Below are 21,835 nucleotides of genomic sequence, written 5' to 3'. Positions count from 1 at the left end.
CTTTGGCAGCGTGCAGCAGAGGACTGAAGAGAAGGAGCTGCCTTGCGGCAGCAGAATCAGGAGGTCAGAGCGCGGAAAGAAAACAGAGAGACAGAGGCAATGGGCAGGCATGGCAAGAGAGGGCAGACTGGATCAGAAAGGGAAGTCAGACAGACAGAAGCAGCAAGCACTCTCATCTCTCTCGGTTAAATCTTTCCAAACTTATATTTTATTTTTGTTTTAATAATGTGTAATTAAATTTACCTTGGCTAGAGGTTAATTCAAAGCCATGATTATATCTGTAATATGAATTGATTACCTTCGGTTGTGATTTCATAAGTTGTGATTTCAATTTACTTATCCGTTCGTATAAAAACTGATTTGTGTATGTTGGTTGAGAGTGCACGCTTAATTTACATGCATGAATTTGATGCTAGAATATAAGTGAATTTCACCTAATCGTTATGAACTTATTTTCACAAGTAGTAAAGGTTGCTAGTCACAATCACGTTAAGTAAATTCTTGGCAAGAGTATCATGCTTTTCATAGTTACGAATGCCTCGTCAATGCTTATAGTTTTCACAAAGTTTAATGATCTTTGATTGTATCTCTATTGTGCTTTTCACGTAGGGGACTTTTGAAGAATGTTTTGAATTGTTGTATGCGTTTTTCCGTCCAATTCAATAACTTAAGGAAAACTTGAAGATTAAAAAAGTGCTGTTCACGGTTAATCTGGAGTATTGAGATTCACAATTTATTGAAAGAACAACTGAAAATCAATTTAGGTTGCATATGTGTCATGTGTGGAGAAGAACCCTCTAGCCAGTCCGTCATTTATCATTTTACCTTAATTTTATGTTTTTGTCAATTCTGTAATTTAGTTAAGTTTAATTTACTTTTCATCAAAACCAAACACCCATCCATTATTAAATTATATTATTTAGTTAGTTTTCTTTATTGTTAGTCTTTTAATTTAATTTCCGTCCATTTCAGTTCCTAGTGTTTAATTTAATTGTTTTCATTATTTTGAGTCATTCTAAGTGTGTTTCGGGTTATTAGAGTTTTTAGCCTAGTTTTGTGTCCTTGAGTCTTATTTAATATATTTAAATTAATTGAGAATAGATTAGCAATCCCTCCTAATCCCCGGCCTAGAACGATACCCTACTTACATCCATACTACAATTGTCAAAAAGAGGATTTAATTTGTGTGTCAAGTAATTCTCGCATCAGTAATCAAACACTTATTTCATATCATAATTAGCGCCTTAATAACTACAGTTTTGAGTGTTGCTCATCGTTCATTTCAATTCCAAATGATCGAGGTTGAGTTCCTTTTAAGTGGGAGAGTTGGATGTAGGATAAGATATGAGTTAAATTTGATGAAGAAAATTTCGAAAATAGAAGTTTTCAAAATTTGTAAAAATGGCATTTTGATGTGGAACAAGAGATCGGTGCATGTGAATTACCCTTTATTATTGAAAGTGGCATTTCGTGAATCGAAAAATGCCTATTTCTGATGCCTACTTTCGTGAACCGAGCTTGCCTTGAGCTAAAGATTTCTTTTGAAGCAATCCCACTGCTTGATTCGGCCGAGGGCATTGACATTTTCACATTACTAATAGAACTTTTGAGATGCTTACTTATAATGAAACTGTAAATCTAGACCAACATTATAGTAAGAATCATTTTGGTCGGTTGTTCTAATTTAACCACTAGCGAATCCACAAAAAGACCTGTTAATGTTACACATGAAATTGCCCAATGTTCCTTTGATGTTCTTCTTGAGCGTGGCTACCATGAAGACAAAAAGTTCGAGAACTGCCTTAAAAGAAAAATAAGTGAATCCGTCACAAGTGTAACAACATAACATTAATTTATATCGTAGTATTGCGTTGTTATCTTTAGAATAAAATGTAATGACTGACCTCATGCTTAATTAGTTTTGAATAATGCTCAATGAAAAGCTCAGGAGGTGGGAAAAAGGTCAAAGAAGATCAGAGCAATCAGGTTTCATGAGGAGGAAGCAGCGGGTGAAAGCCCAACATGAAACTGAGGGCATTCTGCCGTTTTGAAGGACGGATAATGATTCTCGCATTCTCATTATTTTTAGTATAAACAAAATTATTATTCAAAATTATACTAAAGGGAGGGGAGAGTTTGAATTCAAAAAACAGTGCGTTGAAGAAGAATGCTTTAAGAACAGAGCAATCAACCATTTGCACGCATTATGCACGCTATCCTCAGTTTGTATGAATTCGGTCTTATTTAATGAATATCGTACTTTTGATAAAATAAAAAAATAAAAAAATAAAAAAATAAAAAAAACCATTTGCACGCATTCATTATTACTTTTTGCACTTCTCTTATTACGCTTCTTGATTGTCCGTTAATTTGTTCAATTTATTGGCTACAAAAGATGTAAAAATTCAAAGAAGACAAATGTTGTTGTTAACAGTCATCCTCTTCAACTCACTATGTTCCAACTCTCATTCCCCTCCCTAATATAAATTAGTGTAAATTATCTCAGGTAATAAAACAGAAGACAAGTACCAATCGATGTTCTTTTTAGGAGGAAGGTGGAAGGAAAGCCCATAACGGAAGGCTCCTACGAAGGCTTCTTTATATTTCAATGGACCGCTGACCTATCTTTTTCTGGTTCAAACATGGACTTAGCCCACATATATACAGAATTGTTCATATGTCAACTTTCTACTGTTTTTTAAAATATAATTTAATATTTACTTAAAATAATGGTGACCTCGTAAATATCTAGACGAATCAAACACACCAAAAACACAAATTGCTAACATACAGATTAAACGATCATATTTAGGTACGTAAAAATAAAAGATAAGACTTGGAAAAACAAAACAAGAATTAAGTTAAGAAAATCAGTAAGTGTTAATTCAATTAATATATAACGTTGTTGTACATCCAATAAAATTAATGAAAGAATAAAAATGGGAATTAATGAAAATAATACAATGGTGAGCCCTCATGGTATGTAACAAGTACGTCAAAAAATTATGATACAAAAGCATCAACTTTTGGTGCCATCTTCCCGAACAACAATTTTAAGTCATTCTCCAACGGTGTCAAGTTCAAATCCATCTCCAAGCTCATGACCCTCTTACTACTCGACCTTGTTAGTACTGGAATCTTCGAAGTGACAGCTGAAGGAGCGTAAGAAAAACCGGCCATGTCCATATTAGAAGCTCTGTGCCTCCTCATATGACCGCCCAAGGCTTGTCCCATGCCAAACTCCAATCCACATATCGAGCACTTGTGAGTTTTAGCCTTCTTGTTCATAACCATGGACTTGTCGCTTCCTTTTTCACGTTCATCTTTACAGTTTTCATCATCACGACTCATCAATATTCTCGATCTCTTGTGGCTCGCTTTGTGACCGCCGAGAGCTTGGAACGACGTGAACTTCCGGTTGCAAGTTTTGCACTCGAACACATCGTTTGAACATGTTTTGAACTTGGTCTCCATGCCACATGATAGTAGCATAAGACACTTTGCCATGTCCAAACCCTTTAATCCAAACCCTGATTCTTCTCCTCTCATATCTCTCTTCATGTCTAAGCAAAAGCAAACGTACAAATGCCAAATGTCTCTAAAAATTGAATGCAAAATGTTGTGAGTGAATGAAGAGGAGCGTCCAATTGTGATCGTATTTATAGAGGAATTTAGTTTACTAGTGTTTGCTTTTGACTTTTTCGAAATGACTATCCTGCCCTTGGACCGCGTTAAGGAAGCAGCTAGTGTGGTGGGTTTTTTGTAATCAGCGAGTTTGACCCTTGTTCGTTTGACTTGTAATCGTTGTCTTTTTTGTAATGAATTTAGCAGTTAAGATTAGATTATATCCACGTGTGAAATTGTATACCTTTAAGTAACCGTGTGAGCGTTGACCAGCTTTGGCTTGAAAGCAGATAAATTCGACCAGTTAAACTTGATGCAGCGGGTCGTCAGCGGAGGGCTATGGCTATTTACTACCGTGGAGGGAAGCTGCCAAGCAGCTTCTGAGTATTTCAGATTGTTCTAAGCATTGATGTCAGAAAAGCACTTTTAACAAAAAAGCACCCAGAGAATCATCCATGTCTTGTTTAACAAGGAAGATTATTCCTTGGTCCTTACCAAACAAATTGGCAGAAAACAATTGGTAAATGAGTTACTACTGCACCTAATAATCTGTGTTTTTTTAAGATAATAAAATAAAAAAGCGTGGGCTGCCTGCCGACTGCGAACGAAGCTGAGAACCAATGACTAATTTTGTTTTCATTCATCCACATATTTTTTTATTTTAATTTTCGTCTTTCTCGCCCGTAAATGTGAAAAAAACTTTCACAAAATAAGAATAGTTTGATTTCTTCTCTTAGCCAATAAATGCTAAGGTGACGGTGTTTCAAATTAATCATTTGATGTCATGTAAGAAGCTTAAAACACTTGTCATGTAAGAAGCTTAAAACACTAGATGTTTTCATAGATGGTTTTCAACATTATTACTTCAATCAGTTAGAGAAGTTGGAGAAACTTTTAAATGTTTTCATAGACGGAAACTACAAAAATATTACAATCATAATTCTTTCGTAACTTCTAAGGATTAAATGGGAACACAAGACCCTGCCAGCCATGCATCGCTCTCCGAATGAGCTGCGTGCACCGGCAGCATAGGACTTTTTCGATCAGCAGAAAACAACTCGGAACTCATCAGTTGATGAGCATGTTTCGATATTGTGAAATGAAACCTTATACAGCAGGTACTTTGAATTCTTCATTCAAAATTCAGTTGACATCCGCGAAAGGAGTTCTAGGACCTGGGATCTTGCCTTCCATTTGGCTCCGTTTTAATTTGTTATTAGATGAACCGTCTTCTTTGACTTCGACGGAGCTTCTCATCTCCTCGATAGATTCCAAGCTGGGGACAGCAATGACTTGTTTCTTGGTCGCACCAGCATGCTTATCCACCTGTTTAATCATACCAGTCAGCAATGACATTAGGCATGCAACGAAGTTGACCGTGTACTAGGTGACAACATACCAAATAATCTTCTACAAAGCACTTTTCCGCTTGATTTCGTATAGTTGATACGCCATCACCATGCTTTTCTTGTACTGATTTAAGCTGATCAACGCATACAGCCGTCATGGAGTCTATTTCCTTTGTCTTTACATAGTCCAGCATTAGCGAATCTGCAGGTTTTCAAACCACCAGTTAGGCATTGTATAGGAGTGAAGCACTTAGTTCGTTGTATAAGTAAATTGAAATTACCATTAACGCATGACAATGTGTCGGAGGCTAAAGCACTGAAATCTGAATCCACACGGGAAGATGCAGAAACAAACTTTTCATGTGCAGAATGGTTCGCAGAGATATTTTCCCTGTTGAAAGCAAGGAATTGAAATTTCAATGGAGCATTGGAATGGTATAACAAACTATGACTACAAAGTTTGATGTGTCAAAGATGGGAAACTTACTTCACAGTAGATTCGATATTTGCAGCACTGTTCTGATTAAGAGTATTTATGGCTGACTGGGCATTTTCCCACTGTTTCCCAGAGTAACCCACTCTCTCTGAGCTGCATATACCATGTGAAGGGAAAAAAAGGTTATAGGGAGTAATAAATTGATAGGGGGAAACCCATGCAGCATGTACGCATGATCAACGTTGCATAGGGTGCTGCAATACCAGAATACCATGCGCTATATTTTCCTACACAAACAGAGGATACAATCTTTTTGCACTATATTTTCAGATTTGGTTCAAGTAATAAACTTACCACTCTTGGAGGCAGTTTTCCATGATTGCCTGAGATTCAACTGCTGAGAATGTGTCTTTCATAAAATCACATTCCACCTTTCCGAAATATTCGCTCAATTCCGTCCTAGCATCCGATGCCACTTGTTGCATGTTAAAGATTGCCTTTTGCAGCCTGGTGTTGTCTTCTTTACTCTTTTCCTGGATGTTGGTTGATGCCTCCGATACCTAATTTTTTTTTTTTTTTTTTCTAAATGTCAAATTACGAAATACCTACAAACTACTCTTCTTCAAGCGACAAAATAAATCAAATACTTACCATAAAGGCTTTCTTAGATGTCAATGTTCCAATAATTACTGCAATTTTTTCCATAGCATGTTTTTCCTCTCTACAAGCTTCTTCCTGTTTCAAAGCAATGAAAGTTCATCAGCCTTACATATATCATCGTGTCAAAACACACCTGTAGGTTTTGGGTTTGCTTACCTTAAACATCTTCTCAAAATTCACCAATTGGTTGACTCGTTGAATTTGGGTTTCTTCAAGATTTCTCATAACTTGACAAGCGCGGTCATGGAGGTCATCAAAAAAGTTACCAGTGGCCTTCGAAATTACTTGTGCTGACATCAAGCTTCTTTGCAATCCCTACAGTTTTACTCAAAGATTAAGAATCTCTAATCATTTTTCAAGAGCAAATTATAACAAGTATGAATTACCTACCTCCTCTTGTTGTTGAGTGGAGAAAGCCAATAGCTGTTTCTGCTCATCAAGAGAGTGCTGAATATCTTGGACGACCTCGTTGGCTTCCTTAACCGCAGTTTCAAGAAACTATAAAGACAAACATTTGTACTATGCTCAGCTAATAAATCAAGAACATCCTACGAATGGTACATGAAACTTTTGGACAGGATACCTTCTCAACAGCCTCTGTATGTGATAACGTCTTAGCATTTATTTGGTCCAGGTCAGATGATGCTTTCTTTTGCAGCATGTTGGTCAGCTCCTTCAAGGTTGTTACTCCAGAACTATATGTCTTTGTTATCTTCTTAATCCTGGATTCCAGTACCTGTGCTGCCTGATAATAGCAACAGTTTTAATAAACAGATAACTATGGTGAAACAAGGCAAGCATAGTACATGACATAGCCAAGTCTCTCTTACATCACATTTACTCGCAAGGTATGACTGAACATGTTCCTCCATGCATCTTAGTTGATACTGCTGTTGAGAAACAGACCCCAGGATGATCTTATGTAGGTCTTTCAAACTCCGATCAAGTTGAGAACCAAATGTCAAAACCAAGCTCTGATTTTCTTCTTCCATCTTGTCTTTCTGATCTGCAGAGAGCAGAAAAGCACTTGACTTGCGTGTACATATGATGATGCAATAGTTCACGTACATATGATGATGCAATAGTTCAGGAAAAAGGATTTTGGGTGACATGTGACTGCTTAGGTTAAAATACTCATCATCTTTTCTTGTCAGATGTATTTTGTTCAGCCAGAAGAGTAAATAAAACTACAATAATCATTAATCATTTGCCAATTACCAAAATGCAGGAGACAAGTTACTTTTCTGCACGGGGCATGCTTATGACCTTGCATACTGAAGTTCATTAATCATACCTAATTTTTCATAGAGGGAATTCATTTCCTCTGATGCGTTCTTCAAATCACTGCGCAACTCCTTTGCCCGTCCAATTAAAAGATTTTCTGATAAAGAGAGTTTTTCAAAAATATGAGAAAAAGGTACAAAATTTTCTCAATAATATCTCAATTTCCTTACCTGAGAATAGCATTTTGGAGATGATATGCTCCTTCTCTTTCAAGGTTGAGGTGGCTATTTGGTAATCCTCTTGAAGTTCAAGCAGAGCCTTGTTACAGTTATCCAGATTTATCTGAAATAGGCGAAATCAAATTCCTGATAAGATGCATAAACTGAAAATGAGTAGAGGAAAAATATAGGTATATGATGCATACCTTGCAGTCCTTGAGCTCACTTTGTAAATCCAGCTTCTGTTCTTGTTCGCTGATATACAGATCACGAAAACTTTCCGCTTGCTGAAAGAAGAAGTGAGTTTGATGACCAGAATATCATAGAAGAATAATTAACTGAGGAGAGAGCAAACTGTACCTTTTCTGTGAGGTTGAGGTCATTCTCCAATTGCTCTATTCTCTCAATCCTAGCCTGCAAAGTTTTCAGATTTAAACGATGAAGCTACATTAGTACAAAATTACAAATGCAAAAGGGAACTTAAACGCCAATCTTTGAGAAGGTCCACCTTTTTTTCAGCTTCATCCTGGACAAATCTTTCATGCGGAATATAAACACCGTTCTTTTCCCGTGCCGCTCGAATATCTGCATTCAGTTTTGAACAGATTAGTATAAAATTAATCTCCAATCCGAGGTTATGCAATCGTCATCCAACCTTCTTTCATTCTCTCAATCTCTGAATACAATTCCTTGAGCAGCACAGGTTTTGACATTTTCTGGTTTGCCTGCAAAAATAAACCCCATCATCATCATATGGTCATCACATAAAGCAATACATTTCAAGAAACAATAGACTGAAAGAGGAGGACGAACCTCGGGTTTGTTTTTAATGTTCTTGGCACGATAGGCATAATCCAGTGTGCTTAGAGTTTCATCCATGCATGAAGCAGTTGGAGAAATTGTGGCAATGATGCAGGTTTTTGTTTTTCCTCCCAAAGAATCTCTTAAAAGTCTTGTAAGCTTACTGTCCCTGCAAAAAGAGTCGGCACATTAGATTAAACATATAGATAACAGAAAAAGATAGTGAACCACAAACTGATTGAATAAAGATCGATATATATCCGGACGTACCTGTAAGGTATATGAGTGGAATGTTCCACTAGTGCATTTATGACACGGCCCAGCGTGAGCAAGCTCTTATTTATTTCCCCTGCTTCTCTTGCACGTCCCTACAGTTTTAAACAGAAGTTTTATCAAACTCTGATATGCAATTCAATATTATTACAAATTCATTTAAAAGCTAACTTTGGGGCTCTATCATTTCTTTGGATTGTCTTTAAGACCTATACTACTAGAATAACAGAAGGAGCCTAGATATGTAAAAACGCAAACAAATATACTATCTGGGCCTGATTTTGGCTGCAATTCCAGTGACTAACAAAATACAGCAAGCCTAAGCTTAGAAAACTTATTATAGTACCTCTCGTGCACCTGAACGAGATATGTTTTCCGATCCTGCCAGATCCACAAGATTAATTTTGCCACATTTAATTAGCTCCTCATCACCAACTGTTGCTTCTTTTATGAGGACAGTAATGGAAAAGACAGAATGAGAGCGACTGCAGACAAAGAAAAAGGGACAAGAGTTAACATGAAGCGGTCCTCTGGTGTTAAATATCTTTTTAGTGACTGAGGAAAACATACCTGCTGCGCTTGTTCAACAGAGTGTCTGCTGTACGCCTCTTGGCAGACCCTCGTTCCAAGAGAGTATAAATTTCATTTACACTGTACACATATTCTTCTTCAAGGCCTCTTACTATCACACAACCCTTTCCATCCTCCATCAATGAAATAGATTTCTTTTGCCTGTCGTCTGCAGTTCTTGGACTCTCATCAGGCGCTAGTAAATCAGTTATTTCTTCGTTATATATTTCCAAGAACGTCACTTTCACACTATAGTCCGCATCTTGTGCTTCAAGTGTATCAAAAATTTGACGAACAGCCCGTGGAATAACACCAGCTTCAGTAGGCAAATTGCCACTCTACAAGAAACAGTATGTGTACATTATAATTGCCAGAAGAGAGAAGATATCTTATATTGTCAATCAAAGCAAGTATATGGCAAGATAATCAATCTGTAGATTCTATACCTTATTTCTCATCCCGCCCTCCATTGTGTAAGTTTTACCAGTTCCCGTCTGCCCATAAGCGAAAACAGTGCAGTTGAATCCCTCGAGAGCTTCATTAACTATCGGGGAAATGGCTTGCTCATATATTGATTTTTGCTGTGCTTTTGGCCCAAAAACCTTGCAAATTTTAATAAACAAAAACAGTTTTTACATGTTGATTGAAAGAGTGTTACGAAGTAACATTATCAGAATGGAGACTAAAGAACCTTACCCTGTCAAAAGTGAACAGTTTATCTACTTGCTTGTTATTTAGACTTTGCATAACAGTGACCTCTCTTTTCTGTTCATTACAGGATACCACCTTCTGGATATTCAACTTTTGCTCTTCATCACTTAAAGGCCTGAAATCAAATCAACAATAAACCAACAGGATATTGCTTAGCTTTTTGAATCAAACTGGAGCAAGTTCCGATAACTCGATGTCATGAACCACTCTGGCATAACAATGTTACACTACAAATCCATATCAAATTAAAACAAAAATTGAAGCTACACAACTTCAATGACTAGAGAAATACGTACACAAACAATTCTATGGTCCAGATGTTGAAAAGTATATCAACAATTAAATGAGAAGCGGAACATATTTCTATCACATTGCAACCACCAAAATGATCATTGAAATTCCATATCAGAATTTGAACCATAAAAAAAAGGGAGACTAAAACTTACCTGCATCTGAGAAGAACTTGCACATTAACCTCTTTATCCTTGTCTTGACGATTTGGATTGTACTCAAGCGTTTTGCGCCGCCTTTCGGGACGAGGAGTAAGAAAAGGAGATGGGGATGGTGACAGCCCCATCCCAACTTTCCTAGTCTGATCAGGGGTGATTGCCATCTCTTTTTCACTCTTCCTAAACCTAAACCAACACCAACACACTTCATCAAAAATCATATAAACCATATCAGCTACACAATCAAAAAACCCCTAAATCCCTACCAAGAAATTTAGAAACTTTTCGTGCCGATTAATTAACTTGATTTTAACTAATCAGCATTACCAGAAGAAAACCCTAAATTCCGTCTTTGGTAGAAAAATCCTTGCATTAGGTTACAATTGAATTGGGATCGAAACACGAAATTACCTCTGTGATTTTGTGTATCCTGACGAAGTCCAACTCGATTAACAAAATCAACCGGAAAATATATGAAATTTTTGGACCAAGAGAGAGAAAGGGGAATAAGGAGAAAGAAAGCTTTCTTCCCTCTTTCGAGCGAAAGGAAGGGCTTTTAGGGTTTTCAGAGAATTTGAATCGAATCGGTGGATTTGAAAAATGAGGAAGAACGGTGGTGTCTAATTCTCCAACGGCTACCGTGCGCTTTTGTATCGGGGGAAGTGGCCGTTGGGGCGAGACGGAATTCTATGCGTTTTTCAAACTGGGTGGGGCCGCCCGGTGATAATTCAAACGAGGCGCGTATGTTAACTTGCGTCTGGGTGAATTTATAAAAGTGAACTTCCATTTGTACCCCTATAAAGAAAAAGAAGAGAGTAGTTTAAACATGATTCTGATTTTTGCAGTCTCCTCAAGAAAATATGCGAAAAGTAAAATGAAAATTTTGAATTACTAATAACAACACTCGTTGATAATATTACAATATTAATATAACTTCTTGAAAAAGAGAACTTCCGTGTGGAACTTACTTCAAACATGAGCAATAAAAATCTCATCTAATTATCTAATCTAACCATAGAAAAATCGAATAATGATTATTACTTTATTTTTGGATTAGTTTAAAAAAAATGTTATTTAGCCAGATAGAATCTTTGCTAATTAGTCATAAATTAATGATCAATTTTTTTTTTCATAATCAATGAAATATTCATAATAATTTAGGCTAGTTAAAAGTAACATTTATATTCTTTACTCTTCAGTTTATTTCTTTTCTTATCTTCTCTCCTCTCTCATTCGTATTTATTACCTTCTATCTCTTTTGGCTATCTCTCCATTCTCTCTTGTATTTTTCTTCGCCTCTCTATGATGAAGAACACGAGGTCATTGGCGACGGCTAGGAGCACCAGATCCCAACGGCTCAGTCGCAGTGACTACAACATTGTGATTGACATGATTCCTTCTAGAACACAACGCCCTCCACGAGATCATGAAGCAGATGGTGGTGGTGAGGTTTGTATGTGTACCTCAGTTGCGCAAAACCAGGAAATGGGACATTGCAACGTAACATCTAAATCCAAATGTAAAAAAAAAAACAGAACCAGAAAGTGGACATTACATTGGAGTTTCTGAATCTAAATGTAAAAAATAGGAGTCGTGCGAGATGTAAACCGTAGGAGGTGTGTGAGTGATGCATGGGATTGACCTGATTAAAAAAAAAAAGAGTTTGTACACTGCTTAGTTGTAGAGTCTAAATCCAATGTAAAAGAAAGAAACAGAAATTGCGAGAGTCACATGAAGTGTGAAGTCTAGGAGGTGTGTGATTGACCTGATTCGAATTGAAAGAATTTGCACGCTGCTAGCTATAGTCACATGAATTAGTAAATTTTGTTTGATTGAGGTGTTATAGTACCTCAAGGTCTCATTAACCTATTTATTTATTTATTTATTTATATTTGTAGTATCTGCACTAAGGGGTTGGGAGAGTGAGCTAAGCCTTACAATGAGCTTGCCATAACAATGTGATTCAACTTCACATTTATCAAGAATCGAATCTAAAACATCTTATTTACAAGTAAGAGGAATACTATTATATCGTAGTACTAAGTGGCCTCATTGACCTACTTATAATTCAAATAAATTTAATTAATATATTGTCAATATCATAACATTTATTGACTTTGTTAAAATTACCCTTTTTAAAAAATATGAGTTAATTTTGTTTTAAAGTTGCCGAACCACTGATAAATGTTGTGCAGACTTTAAAATGTAAATCTAGTTCGTGCACATTATTAATTTATGCAAGATTCTTATTTCTAAATGTGAAATAACCTCTCAACAAAATGTACGCATAGAGTTGCACAATTAATTTTAAAATTATTTAAAACAGTGATGTTAGAGAGATTATATTTTTTAATATTATTTTGTAGATCATATGATGTGCCATTTAAAAGTCAAATTCCTTCTATGAATCATTAAAAAAATAATCTCTCCAACATTTTTCTATTTAAAATACTCTGAAAAGTTGATATCTATTGTAACAATTAGTTATGTTTCATGTCTTATCAAGTGTTAACTTGTCAACAATTAACGAGTGTTGTTCTTATTATGAGTTTTACATACATCAATGATTAATTGTCCACACGTGTATGAACGATAGTAAGAAACAAAGCTATATTAAAGAATATGGGAAGCATATAAGAGCTGATTCATGTCGATCAAGTAAAAAGGCTCCAAAAATTTATCATGATGAATGATGATTACAAGGCTTATCTTATGTAATTTGAACTGACTTTCTAGGTTCAAGTAATGATTAATGGGGGTGCGATTTGGCTTGGTAAAAGCTAAACCGGGCAGTTGCCTTACGAGGAGACAATGCAGGATGGCCGGAGCGTGGAGCGCCATTGCTAAGTTGATGGACGATGTGGCCTCACCTTATCCACAATGGTTTAAAGATGTCACGCTTTTAGCGATGACGTTGTGTATACCTCGGTTTAGGTTTGTTACCTCCACTGTTTTTGTAACAAATTTGTACTGTTGGTGCTTGTACTGGTGTCAATGCTGCTTGTGGTAACCAGTTAAGGGATTACTTTCTATGCTTGTCTGTGCAAATTATCTCCAGATCAAGTAATGGGTCACTGTAGCAATGTACCCATCATGACAACCCTCGTAATTGTTCTTGTTCATTAATGAAATGCTATCACTTTACGTTATGATCAAAGCACGCTAAACTGAAGGGGAAAGCTAGTATGCGCGGTTGATTACAAGTAGTTGATGCATTATGTGACATAAAGTTATTCAGTTGTGGGATCCAATTGCACCGACAGTTCACACTAACTTAACGCTAGGTTGCATGGGTGACTAAGTTGTTGTATTCTGGAGCCCACTTACATCGACAACACAATCACCCATGCGCACTCCGAGTTACTGAGCCAAGCATAATTCTAGATTAAAAGTGGGATATTAATGCAATGTGAAAATGGAGCGCAAAAGGCTTGTTGCTCACACTTGAAATGCCGAGTTTGACTCTCTAATATTTACTTGTATCACAAAGTGTTCGTAGGGCCAATCTCTTAAACATTATTTTATTTTTATACGCGCAATATTCTAACTTGCATAGAGGACAATTCAAACTTGAATGCATAAAGAGAGCACAACATCTAACCAATATGACTACGCCAACGCATGGCCCTAACCATCATTTAAAAGTCACATTTTCGATGGCCATTTGGCTCACATTACCATTTCGTCATGGAGCACAAGTGCAACTGGAGGGATTCAAACTTTCATAAAGCAAACACATGATATATTCAACGTCTCCGACTCCACAGGTTTTTTTACTGGCAATTCTACATAACTCAGACAAATTTAAATTACAAAATCCATCTTCATGCTTCATCCAAAGACAATCTTGTGAAAAGAAATCACAGAGGCACTGATCCGTAAAATACGACTTCAGCCGGGCCAGTCATGTAGATGTGGTTGTTCTCCTCCTTCCACTCAATCTGCAATGGCCCTCCCGGTAGATCAACCGTGCAATTCTATGTCCAAAAGATAAGCACATAAAAAAAAATGAGCGAAGTGGACAGCAAGAGAAACTACAGTAACAATGAAGTTGATCTGGAATTTTACAATACATGAATAAGCAACGGTCAAAGATAACTAAATGTTGCACACTAAACTTTCCCCGCATTACTAACGTAGCTGTTGAGTTGTTCGGCCACATGTATCAGAATACCCACCCCTGGTTTTTCATGAAGAGCACTGCTTATGGGAGGGGTATCGCGCTTATAGAAGTGACCAATGTAACATGGCAACGTTAAAGATGAAAGTGGAATTTTTTTTTTTCATGTGAAATAAATAACCATCTATATTTATTTTTGTTAATATATCCAAAAGAAAAAGAATGCCAAAACTTACCCGCTCAGCACGACCCTCAAGAACTGCAGCAACCACTACAGCACAAGCACCAGTTCCGCAAGCAAGCGTTGCTCCTATAATGAAAAATAATTATACTCCCCACTGAAACAATGCATAAGGATTTGGTATACGATCACAGTATAATAACTTCTATTGGTTGCAGCAGCACTAACCTGCCCCACGCTCCCAAACACGCATCTTTAGGTGTGAAGGTGTGTAAACTTGCACAAATTCTGTCAATCACAATCAAATGAGAATTGTGAATGCAAAATAAACGCTTCAGAACAATGACAAATTGAGAACAAGACAGGAGCAAAGGATCCAAGAAATTTGATTGAAATCAAACATTTCATTTGCACTGGAATATATACCATGACCATTACAGAATCTTGAAACTGTGTTTCAAACTGCTAAGCAAGAATGGAGAAAGGAATCTTGAAGCACCTAATATCGTTTTTGGAATGGACATCACATGAGTTATTTTTACATTTTTAGGCAGTTCAGAGTATAAAAGCTCGGAGTAGCTGTTTTCGAATAAATATTCCACTCTAACTTTGTCGTACCCAGTGCACAAGGCTCCCGCTTTACGCAGGGTCTGGGAGAGGTGAATGTCGGCTAGCCTTACCCCCATTTATGGAGAGGCTGCTCCCAAGTCTCGAACCCGAGACCTACCGCTCATGGGCGAAGGAACTTGCCATCGCACCAAGTGCGACCTCTCCACTCTAACTTTGTAAATTAAAAAAAAAAAAAGATGTCAGTGCTAGACAATTTTGTGAGTATGTCTTTTTCAAAGTATATCTCAAAATACCCACTGCAAGCAAGCACTACTCCAATGATTTTAAACCGAAGGATACAGAAATTTCAAAGTTGGATGTAACTGTGACCTTACATTAACAATAGGGTATGCCAACTCTAACTGCTTCCAGAAACAAAAGCATTTGCACAGACAAATAAATTCTAACCTGTGTTAGTTCGTGCTGGAAACACCTCATGATTCTCAAATTTGGGACCGATGTCAGCTAACTTCAATTCATCAACCTTCAAATTCTGTTCATTTTCAACAAAAAGCAAGAAGTCACAACCAGAATTATTTTTTTTGTGCGTGACTGTTCAAGAAAAGTTTCGATGATTTGAAAAGGATGTGATATGCTGGAGGAAACCATTAATCAATCATAAGAAATTTTGGCTTTATTACGCCTAGATTAGGTCATTCATTGGAGTGGAGGGTAAAAAACAGACAAAATGCATATGAAATTTTTTTTTGCTCCAGACCCCTAGTATAAGTGAATATGCCGTAAGTTATTCTAGCAATAGTTACCTGGCCTCCTTCTGTACCAAAGGTTACACAATGAGGATTTCCCATGCTAACACAGGTTACATTCCAGGTTACTCCATCTACATCAAGACCCGACTTAACGACAGATTGATCTTTGTTTGCAGGCAGTTTGGTAGGCACATCTGACGCCTTAAGAATCGGTTCCCCCATATCAACTTTAACCTGTAATTAAGAAAATTGATGTCTGCTAAAGTGAAGACGAAGAACATCCAATACTTAATGCACGATGGAGGCATCCAGAGCAGCAATGGATACTCTTATAATATTGTCAAAGTCACAGGCTTTGCAAAATGTTTGATGTGTTCAAATCATCCCAATCTGAAATACTTTACATCAACTGAAACATAAAATAAAAAAGAACATACGTTCCCATCTTCTTGAATTTCTGGAATAATTAGACCGGCGCCAGTATGAACCTTAAAGCTGCAATTGTTTACATATGGCGTTGTTAGAAATATACACACCCATTCGTACGCGAACGAATAAATTTTTCTTTTCAACGTTAAATGCAAACAAAAACTAAAGCAAACAATGTAATATATAAGAACGCATTGAAGCGAAAAATAAAATAAAAAATATCAGTATATGGAACCAGCTTTCCCATACCTATGCCTTCCCTGCAAATTTTCAAGCTCGGCAATGAATCTGGCAAAACACCGGACACCATTACCACACATCTACAGACAAAATTTAGATATCAAAGTTCAGAAGTTCGAAATGCACGACTCACTCACAATACCACCATTCAATAAAATGCAACAAGTTCATTGCCATTTCAGACCGTCTACATTGAATACAATGTGGCAATCACTCATCTAATTAACATTTCAAAGAATCAAGTAAAGCCGATATTTGGGAAAATGTGATTCACCTCGGGCTCGCTCCCATCAGAATTATAAATCCTCATGGTATAATCAGCGCCATTGATGCCCGGCAGCGCGAAGATCACTCCGTCGGCGCCAATCCCAAAATTCCGATCACATAGCTTCGCTGCCTGCTCCGGACTGGTTTTAGGCTCCGAAGAATCTCTATTATCAACCTATCAATCGCAATAAACAGTCAAAATCAAACTCAAAATCCGAACTTCTTCAATGCTAATTAAATTTCAAATATTGCAACAAAATTCAAACATGTCAAAGAAATTGAATACCAGGATGAAGTCGTTGCCGAGGCCGTGATACTTGACGAAGTGGAGGAATCCGGCTTCTCTCCGATCAAGAAAAGAAGCGGGGGAGGCTTTCTCAACGGCTTCCACGTTCATGGAAAACGAGACGGCCGATACGCGGAGAGTAGGAGCTCTCGGCGATGCAGCTGCAGGGAGAGAGTTGAGCTTCAGAATCGTAGAAGAAGTTCGAAGAGAGGCGGTGAGGGAGCGGCGAGTTGGGGAGGTGAGTGGCAGTGAGATGGCGGCGGCTATGGCTCCCATGACTCTGACGGTAGGCGCAGCCGTTCTCTGTACCTGATTGCTGTTAACTTACTTTGCTGTACCCAATGTTTTCACAAATTTCTAGTAAGGCGCTGCCAATTTTCATTATTAACTTTATTACCTCTAAAGTTTTATAAATAGTCAATTAGATCCCGCCGAAAGTTATTAGATCAGCAAAAATATAGGTCATACATTGCTACATTATTACTCAATAATTTGACTAACGAATATATGAAATTTCAATGAAATATTAAATAATGTATGAAATTAAAAAAATTTAAAATGTTGTATGAGATTGCAATTACATCTAAAATTGAGGGGTATATTGTATTTTACCCTTATTATTTCTACTCCGGTGGATTTGCAGCTGCAGAGGAACTTGTCCTTGTACTACTAATTTCTCTTTTAAGTTGTCACTTTTTGGTTTCCAATTTGCATATTAAAAATGAAAACTAAAACAAAAAACGAAATAGTTATCAAACGTGTTTAATGAAATAGTTCTATTAGTTTGGTGAAGTGATTGCTGGTAATATGTTTGCCATTGTTGTTATCTTTGTTGTTCTTGTTTCAGTTCTATTTTTGCATCTGCCATTTGGATTTTATTATTTCAACTTCATGCTCGGACTGTACTACCATATGTGATAGATAAATGGGTGTATGTGAAACCTATTTGCTTCCCTGGAAAACATTGTAAGCGCTGAGTAAATCCGTTCTAGCCAATGCGACAATTTAGAATTCGGTAGTGTTATCCATACGTCTATTTTTACTTCTTATATAGACAAAAATTAACAAAAACGTATTAAACAATTGTCTGAAATGTCGTTGTGGGACCAAAAAGATTTACAATTTGCCTTCTTATTATTTTTTGGGGACATGGATCCTCTCCGGATCCATGCATCATAATCCTAAGGATCCATCAATTCGGACCATTGAAATTTAGTCCAACGTCTACAAACAAGATCCACTTTAAAAGTTATAATAATTTTAGCTGTTTGATCAAATTTCAATAGTCCGGATTAGTGGGTCCCTAGGATTAGGATGCATGGATCCGGAGAGGATCCATGTCCATTTTTTGGGTCGATGTGGAACCAAATAGAATTATGATTTTCCTTCTGAAGTGTGCTGCTTTAGCATCGTATTTTAGCTCACAACAACCCTTTTTTGTAATAAACTTTGGAGTTCAAATGGTGATACTTATTAATGGATTTGGATCCTCTCCTGAGCTAGAAGGTCGAGCCTCCTGAGCAAATCATACGGACCGTTGGATTTTGATCTAACGGCTACAAATAGGGGACCCTCTAAAAGTTATAATATTGTAACTTGTATTAAAATTCAACGGCCCGTGTGATTTGCTCAGGAGGCTCAACCTCCTAAGTTTAGCAGAGGATCCAAATCCCTTATTAATCTATGAGACACAACCAAAGATTATTACAATTCGTTGCGGTCAATTTTGAACTAGTTTTACCTCTTAAACAGAGTTCCTTCTCTTTTCATTCAGTTCCCGAGTCCATCTATTTTATCGTCGGAAATTAAACTATTTTCCAGTGTACCCTGTACGCATTGTTCTAACAATTTCGTCCTGGTTAAAATTTAATTAATACATATAAATATTTTAAAGATTTTCCCATGTATCCCGTACACATTTTGGCAACAATTTTTTCTTGATTAAAGTTAAAAAGGTACAATGGTAAAAGACAGTTTCCATCGAAAGTTGACATAGATCTCCGATGTGGGACTCAAAGGTTAAAGTAGCAAGTGGGGATCGTTAGAATTAGCGGTCCGATGTGGGATAGAAAGATTAATTTCAATTTTCTGGGGATGTAAAGTGAATAAATTGAGCGTAATGGCCTTCTCAAGTACAAGATCCATCGGTGGTGGTTCATTGTCTTTGCCAGTAAACCCCAAAAAATCAACGCTCTTGAGGTGTCTGAGCTGTGAAGTGTTGGACCTGATACAAGAGAACTCCTCCCAGAGGTAATGGTGGAAATCTGGGCAGGGATGCTGCTGAGGTTGCTGTCAATCTGCTCATTCATCAATGCGAGGAAGTGTCAATAAAGCATATGTATTAAAATTAACCATGTGATTTCTGCACATCATGTTTCTCTCGTTGCACACCTATGTTTATTTCTAGGCATTAGATTGAATAAACATAAGTATTGGGTGACCGAAAACCGTTTATCGGTTAAAAACTACAACACTTACCTCAACCAACAAGTTCTCTAACAAAGGACATGCATTTAGGAAGCAAGCAAGGGAGTCTCCTTTTTTCCTTGTTGATCAAAAAGTCTACCCATGTTAATGACTTTAGCTTGTTGAATTGGAAATCAAGATATCCAAAAATCACTCCACCTGAACACAACCACTTAAACACAGAGCATATTTACACTTTGTCAGAATCGCAGACATGATAATACTTGATTCATTTCATGTATGAAGTCACCATTGTTACACACTAGACAAATCACAGTTTAATATGTATGCAAAAGTTTTTCTTTTTGAGATTTTAATAATAAGTTATTTTTGCATACGTGTCAAACTGTGATCTACACATAAGAATTATGACTTTTTACGTGTAATAAGAAGCCAAACAGTGTTCAATTCGAAATGCATTATAAACATACCTCAAGAATCCTGCCACTTGTAGTGAGAGCCTCAACATCCTTGAAAGAAATTAAGATGGAATTGGATCCTCGCCGGATTCCCTCTCTAGGGATCCTAGGGATCAACGCACACGGACTATTGATAAAAAATCGTGTGACCATAATTTTTTCCTTTTTTATATTTTTCATGTAAAACGAGACTGCTTTCTTTTAAAAATATAAAAAGTATTTAATTGGGACCGCACGATTCGTTATCAACTGTCTGTGTGCGTTGATCCCTATGATCCCCAGGGAGAGAAATCAAGAGGATCCAAATCCAATTAAGATATTGTAAAAAAATTGGTCACGTTCAAACTGACTGCAGCCTGGTCCATCTCTCAAATCAATCACCACATTAACCAAGCTCATTGCATTCTTTAACCTAACAATCCGAGGAAGAACACCATAGTACCAAAGCGACTTGAGATTTTGTGCAGAAATTGTAATAGAAACCATGTCTGAACAATCTTCCACCACCAAGCTCTTGAGGCTATTTGTTTCTACATCAAGGCTATGCAATCCCATGCACTTTTCAAGCTCTCAAGAACATGGCAACTGGAGAACAAATCTGACACGAAAGTTCCTGTGAGGCCGGTAACTGATCTGAGATCGAGATGCTTCACACCACAAAAACCATCTGTTTTTGCAGGATTTTTGCGGAGGCACAAACCCTTCAAATCTTTTTTAATTTCATTGATTCGAAGAACTCGAGATGAAGCTCTCTGCCAACCCCCTTGGTGACTTTGGCCACAATTATCTGTGGTTCTTCACTGCTTCCAACAACATTGAGATAAAGCTTCCATTGCTCTGGGAAAACAAAAGACTTCATGAAAGTTCCCATAACTTGGTATTTCTCTTCATGTTTTGCTGGGTTTCCTTTAAGGTTTGCTGGGTTTGCATCAAAATTCAAACTTGCTTCAACTGGAGACCAAAGGCTCTTCCAACGAGCTGAAAGAGCAGTCGTTCTTACTGCCTCTTTAAGTGGGAGAAATGAAATAATTTTTTGTTGGATTTCAAATGGTAATCTGCAAGATTTTCCTCCTCCATGAGTTTCTGATATTTTTTCCCTGCTTCGTTAGAAACATTGAGATCAACAAAATAATGTGAAATCAGAAACAAGAAATGAATATAAAAAATTATCATAAAAATGTAAAATTAATACCTCAATTGTGAATGCAAAAACAATAACTTATCCCAATGTCTATATAGAGAGCTCGGTTGGTATGAGCTTACATTTGCAAGTGGTGCTAACTTCAAGGCTTCAAGTTGCCATGATATGGACCTGCAAGACGGCTTGAGATCTTGACCCTTAGTACAAGTATAAAATAAACAATTTAGTAATCAGAGTATTAATGGATAGAATATAAGATTTTTTTTTCTTTTTTTTTCTTTTTTTGTTTGGTCAAAGGAAACTTCATTAACAAAACAAGCATATACACATTAGAGGTCCAAATACAATATCCACATAAGCAAAGGAATGGACCTCAAAAGTAACCCAAAAGCCCAACCAAAGTTTGAGCCCACAACAGAGAAACAGACACCTAACCCTAAAGGTCTTCTTCTAGCACCTTCGTCGATAGCTGCAGCTCCTCCAACGATCTTGAAACATCACCACCAACTATACCCGGACAAGCACTTCAGAGGTAGAAAGAACAAGGATCTCGTCTTCCAGCATATAACAACACATCGAACACGACCACCAAATAAACGAAGCTTGTGGGCATACCACAAACAACAGTGCCAGATTCGGCAGACAAAGAGAA

General features: G+C 37.1%; 3 protein-coding genes and 1 long non-coding RNA gene across 7 annotated transcripts; all 4 read right to left on the bottom strand.

The window, feature by feature from the left end:
* Nucleotides 1–2,861: 2,861 nt before the first annotated feature.
* LOC126620192 (zinc finger protein ZAT11-like) lies at nucleotides 2,862–3,630 on the bottom strand. The gene has a single exon (XM_050288692.1). The coding sequence runs from the start codon at nucleotides 3,559–3,561 to the stop codon at nucleotides 3,004–3,006; it is 558 nt and encodes a 185-aa protein (XP_050144649.1). The 5' UTR covers nucleotides 3,562–3,630; the 3' UTR covers nucleotides 2,862–3,003.
* Nucleotides 3,631–4,506: 876 nt separating this feature from the next.
* On the bottom strand, nucleotides 4,507–11,007 carry LOC126620190 (kinesin-like protein KIN-5B). 3 transcript variants are annotated; one of them, XM_050288690.1, is made up of 24 exons: nucleotides 10,727–11,007; nucleotides 10,313–10,520; nucleotides 9,852–9,981; nucleotides 9,602–9,757; nucleotides 9,156–9,493; nucleotides 8,932–9,070; nucleotides 8,583–8,680; nucleotides 8,325–8,481; nucleotides 8,167–8,236; nucleotides 8,020–8,096; nucleotides 7,872–7,925; nucleotides 7,718–7,798; nucleotides 7,524–7,635; nucleotides 7,364–7,450; nucleotides 6,900–7,075; nucleotides 6,653–6,814; nucleotides 6,460–6,567; nucleotides 6,226–6,384; nucleotides 6,061–6,144; nucleotides 5,764–5,969; nucleotides 5,461–5,562; nucleotides 5,255–5,364; nucleotides 5,024–5,175; nucleotides 4,507–4,950 (listed from the first exon to the last, which is right to left on the bottom strand). In XM_050288690.1, the coding sequence occupies exons 2-24, from the start codon at nucleotides 10,477–10,479 to the stop codon at nucleotides 4,768–4,770; spliced, it is 3,108 nt and encodes a 1,035-aa protein (XP_050144647.1). In that variant the 5' UTR covers nucleotides 10,480–10,520; nucleotides 10,727–11,007; the 3' UTR covers nucleotides 4,507–4,767. The 3 variants fall into 3 exon arrangements, with proteins under 3 accessions (XP_050144647.1, XP_050144646.1, XP_050144648.1); XM_050288689.1 differs by having other exon boundaries at nucleotides 10,313–10,501; XM_050288691.1 differs by having other exon boundaries at nucleotides 10,313–10,495.
* A 2,905-nt stretch (nucleotides 11,008–13,912) lies between these two features.
* On the bottom strand, nucleotides 13,913–17,514 carry LOC126620189 (diaminopimelate epimerase, chloroplastic-like). 2 transcript variants are annotated; one of them, XM_050288687.1, is made up of 9 exons: nucleotides 17,158–17,510; nucleotides 16,879–17,046; nucleotides 16,614–16,684; nucleotides 16,373–16,430; nucleotides 15,990–16,169; nucleotides 15,634–15,718; nucleotides 14,845–14,904; nucleotides 14,672–14,745; nucleotides 13,913–14,292 (listed from the first exon to the last, which is right to left on the bottom strand). In XM_050288687.1, the coding sequence occupies exons 1-9, from the start codon at nucleotides 17,431–17,433 to the stop codon at nucleotides 14,176–14,178; spliced, it is 1,089 nt and encodes a 362-aa protein (XP_050144644.1). In that variant the 5' UTR covers nucleotides 17,434–17,510; the 3' UTR covers nucleotides 13,913–14,175. The 2 variants fall into 2 exon arrangements, with proteins under 2 accessions (XP_050144644.1, XP_050144645.1); XM_050288688.1 differs by lacking the exon at nucleotides 15,990–16,169 and having other exon boundaries at nucleotides 17,158–17,514.
* A 1,647-nt stretch (nucleotides 17,515–19,161) lies between these two features.
* On the bottom strand, nucleotides 19,162–20,736 carry LOC126620188 (uncharacterized). The gene is made up of 3 exons (XR_007622270.1): nucleotides 20,055–20,736; nucleotides 19,636–19,795; nucleotides 19,162–19,454 (listed from the first exon to the last, which is right to left on the bottom strand). It is a non-coding gene; the product is annotated as an uncharacterized LOC126620188 (long non-coding RNA).
* Nucleotides 20,737–21,835: the final 1,099 nt, after the last annotated feature.

This window comes from Malus sylvestris, chromosome 4 (genome assembly GCF_916048215.2).
Source record: "Malus sylvestris chromosome 4, drMalSylv7.2, whole genome shotgun sequence".
Taxonomy (NCBI): Eukaryota; Viridiplantae; Streptophyta; class Magnoliopsida; order Rosales; family Rosaceae; genus Malus; species Malus sylvestris.
This window is presented reverse-complemented; position numbering and strand designations above follow the sequence as displayed.

What these genes read in the sequence shown, in the direction of transcription:
- LOC126620190 (XM_050288690.1), bottom strand. Translation starts at nt 10,479, where the DNA reads ATGGCAATCACCCCTGATCAGACTAGGAAAGTTGGGATGGGGCTGTCA. An exon ending in CTCCAAAATGCTATTCTCAG is followed by an intron (nt 7,451 to 7,523) that starts GTAAGGAAATTG and finishes TCTCTTTATCAG; the next exon opens with AAAATCTTTTAATTGGACGG. An exon ending in TTCCCTCTATGAAAAATTAG is followed by an intron (nt 7,076 to 7,363) that starts GTATGATTAATG and finishes TGCTCTCTGCAG; the next exon opens with ATCAGAAAGACAAGATGGAA.
- LOC126620189 (XM_050288687.1), bottom strand. Translation starts at nt 17,433, where the DNA reads ATGGGAGCCATAGCCGCCGCCATCTCACTGCCACTCACCTCCCCAACT. An exon ending in AATTTGCAGGGAAGGCATAG is followed by an intron (nt 16,431 to 16,613) that starts GTATGGGAAAGC and finishes AAACAATTGCAG; the next exon opens with CTTTAAGGTTCATACTGGCG. An exon ending in TCCAGCACGAACTAACACAG is followed by an intron (nt 14,905 to 15,633) that starts GTTAGAATTTAT and finishes TGTGATTGACAG; the next exon opens with AATTTGTGCAAGTTTACACA.
- LOC126620192 (XM_050288692.1), bottom strand. Translation starts at nt 3,561, where the DNA reads ATGAAGAGAGATATGAGAGGAGAAGAATCAGGGTTTGGATTAAAGGGT.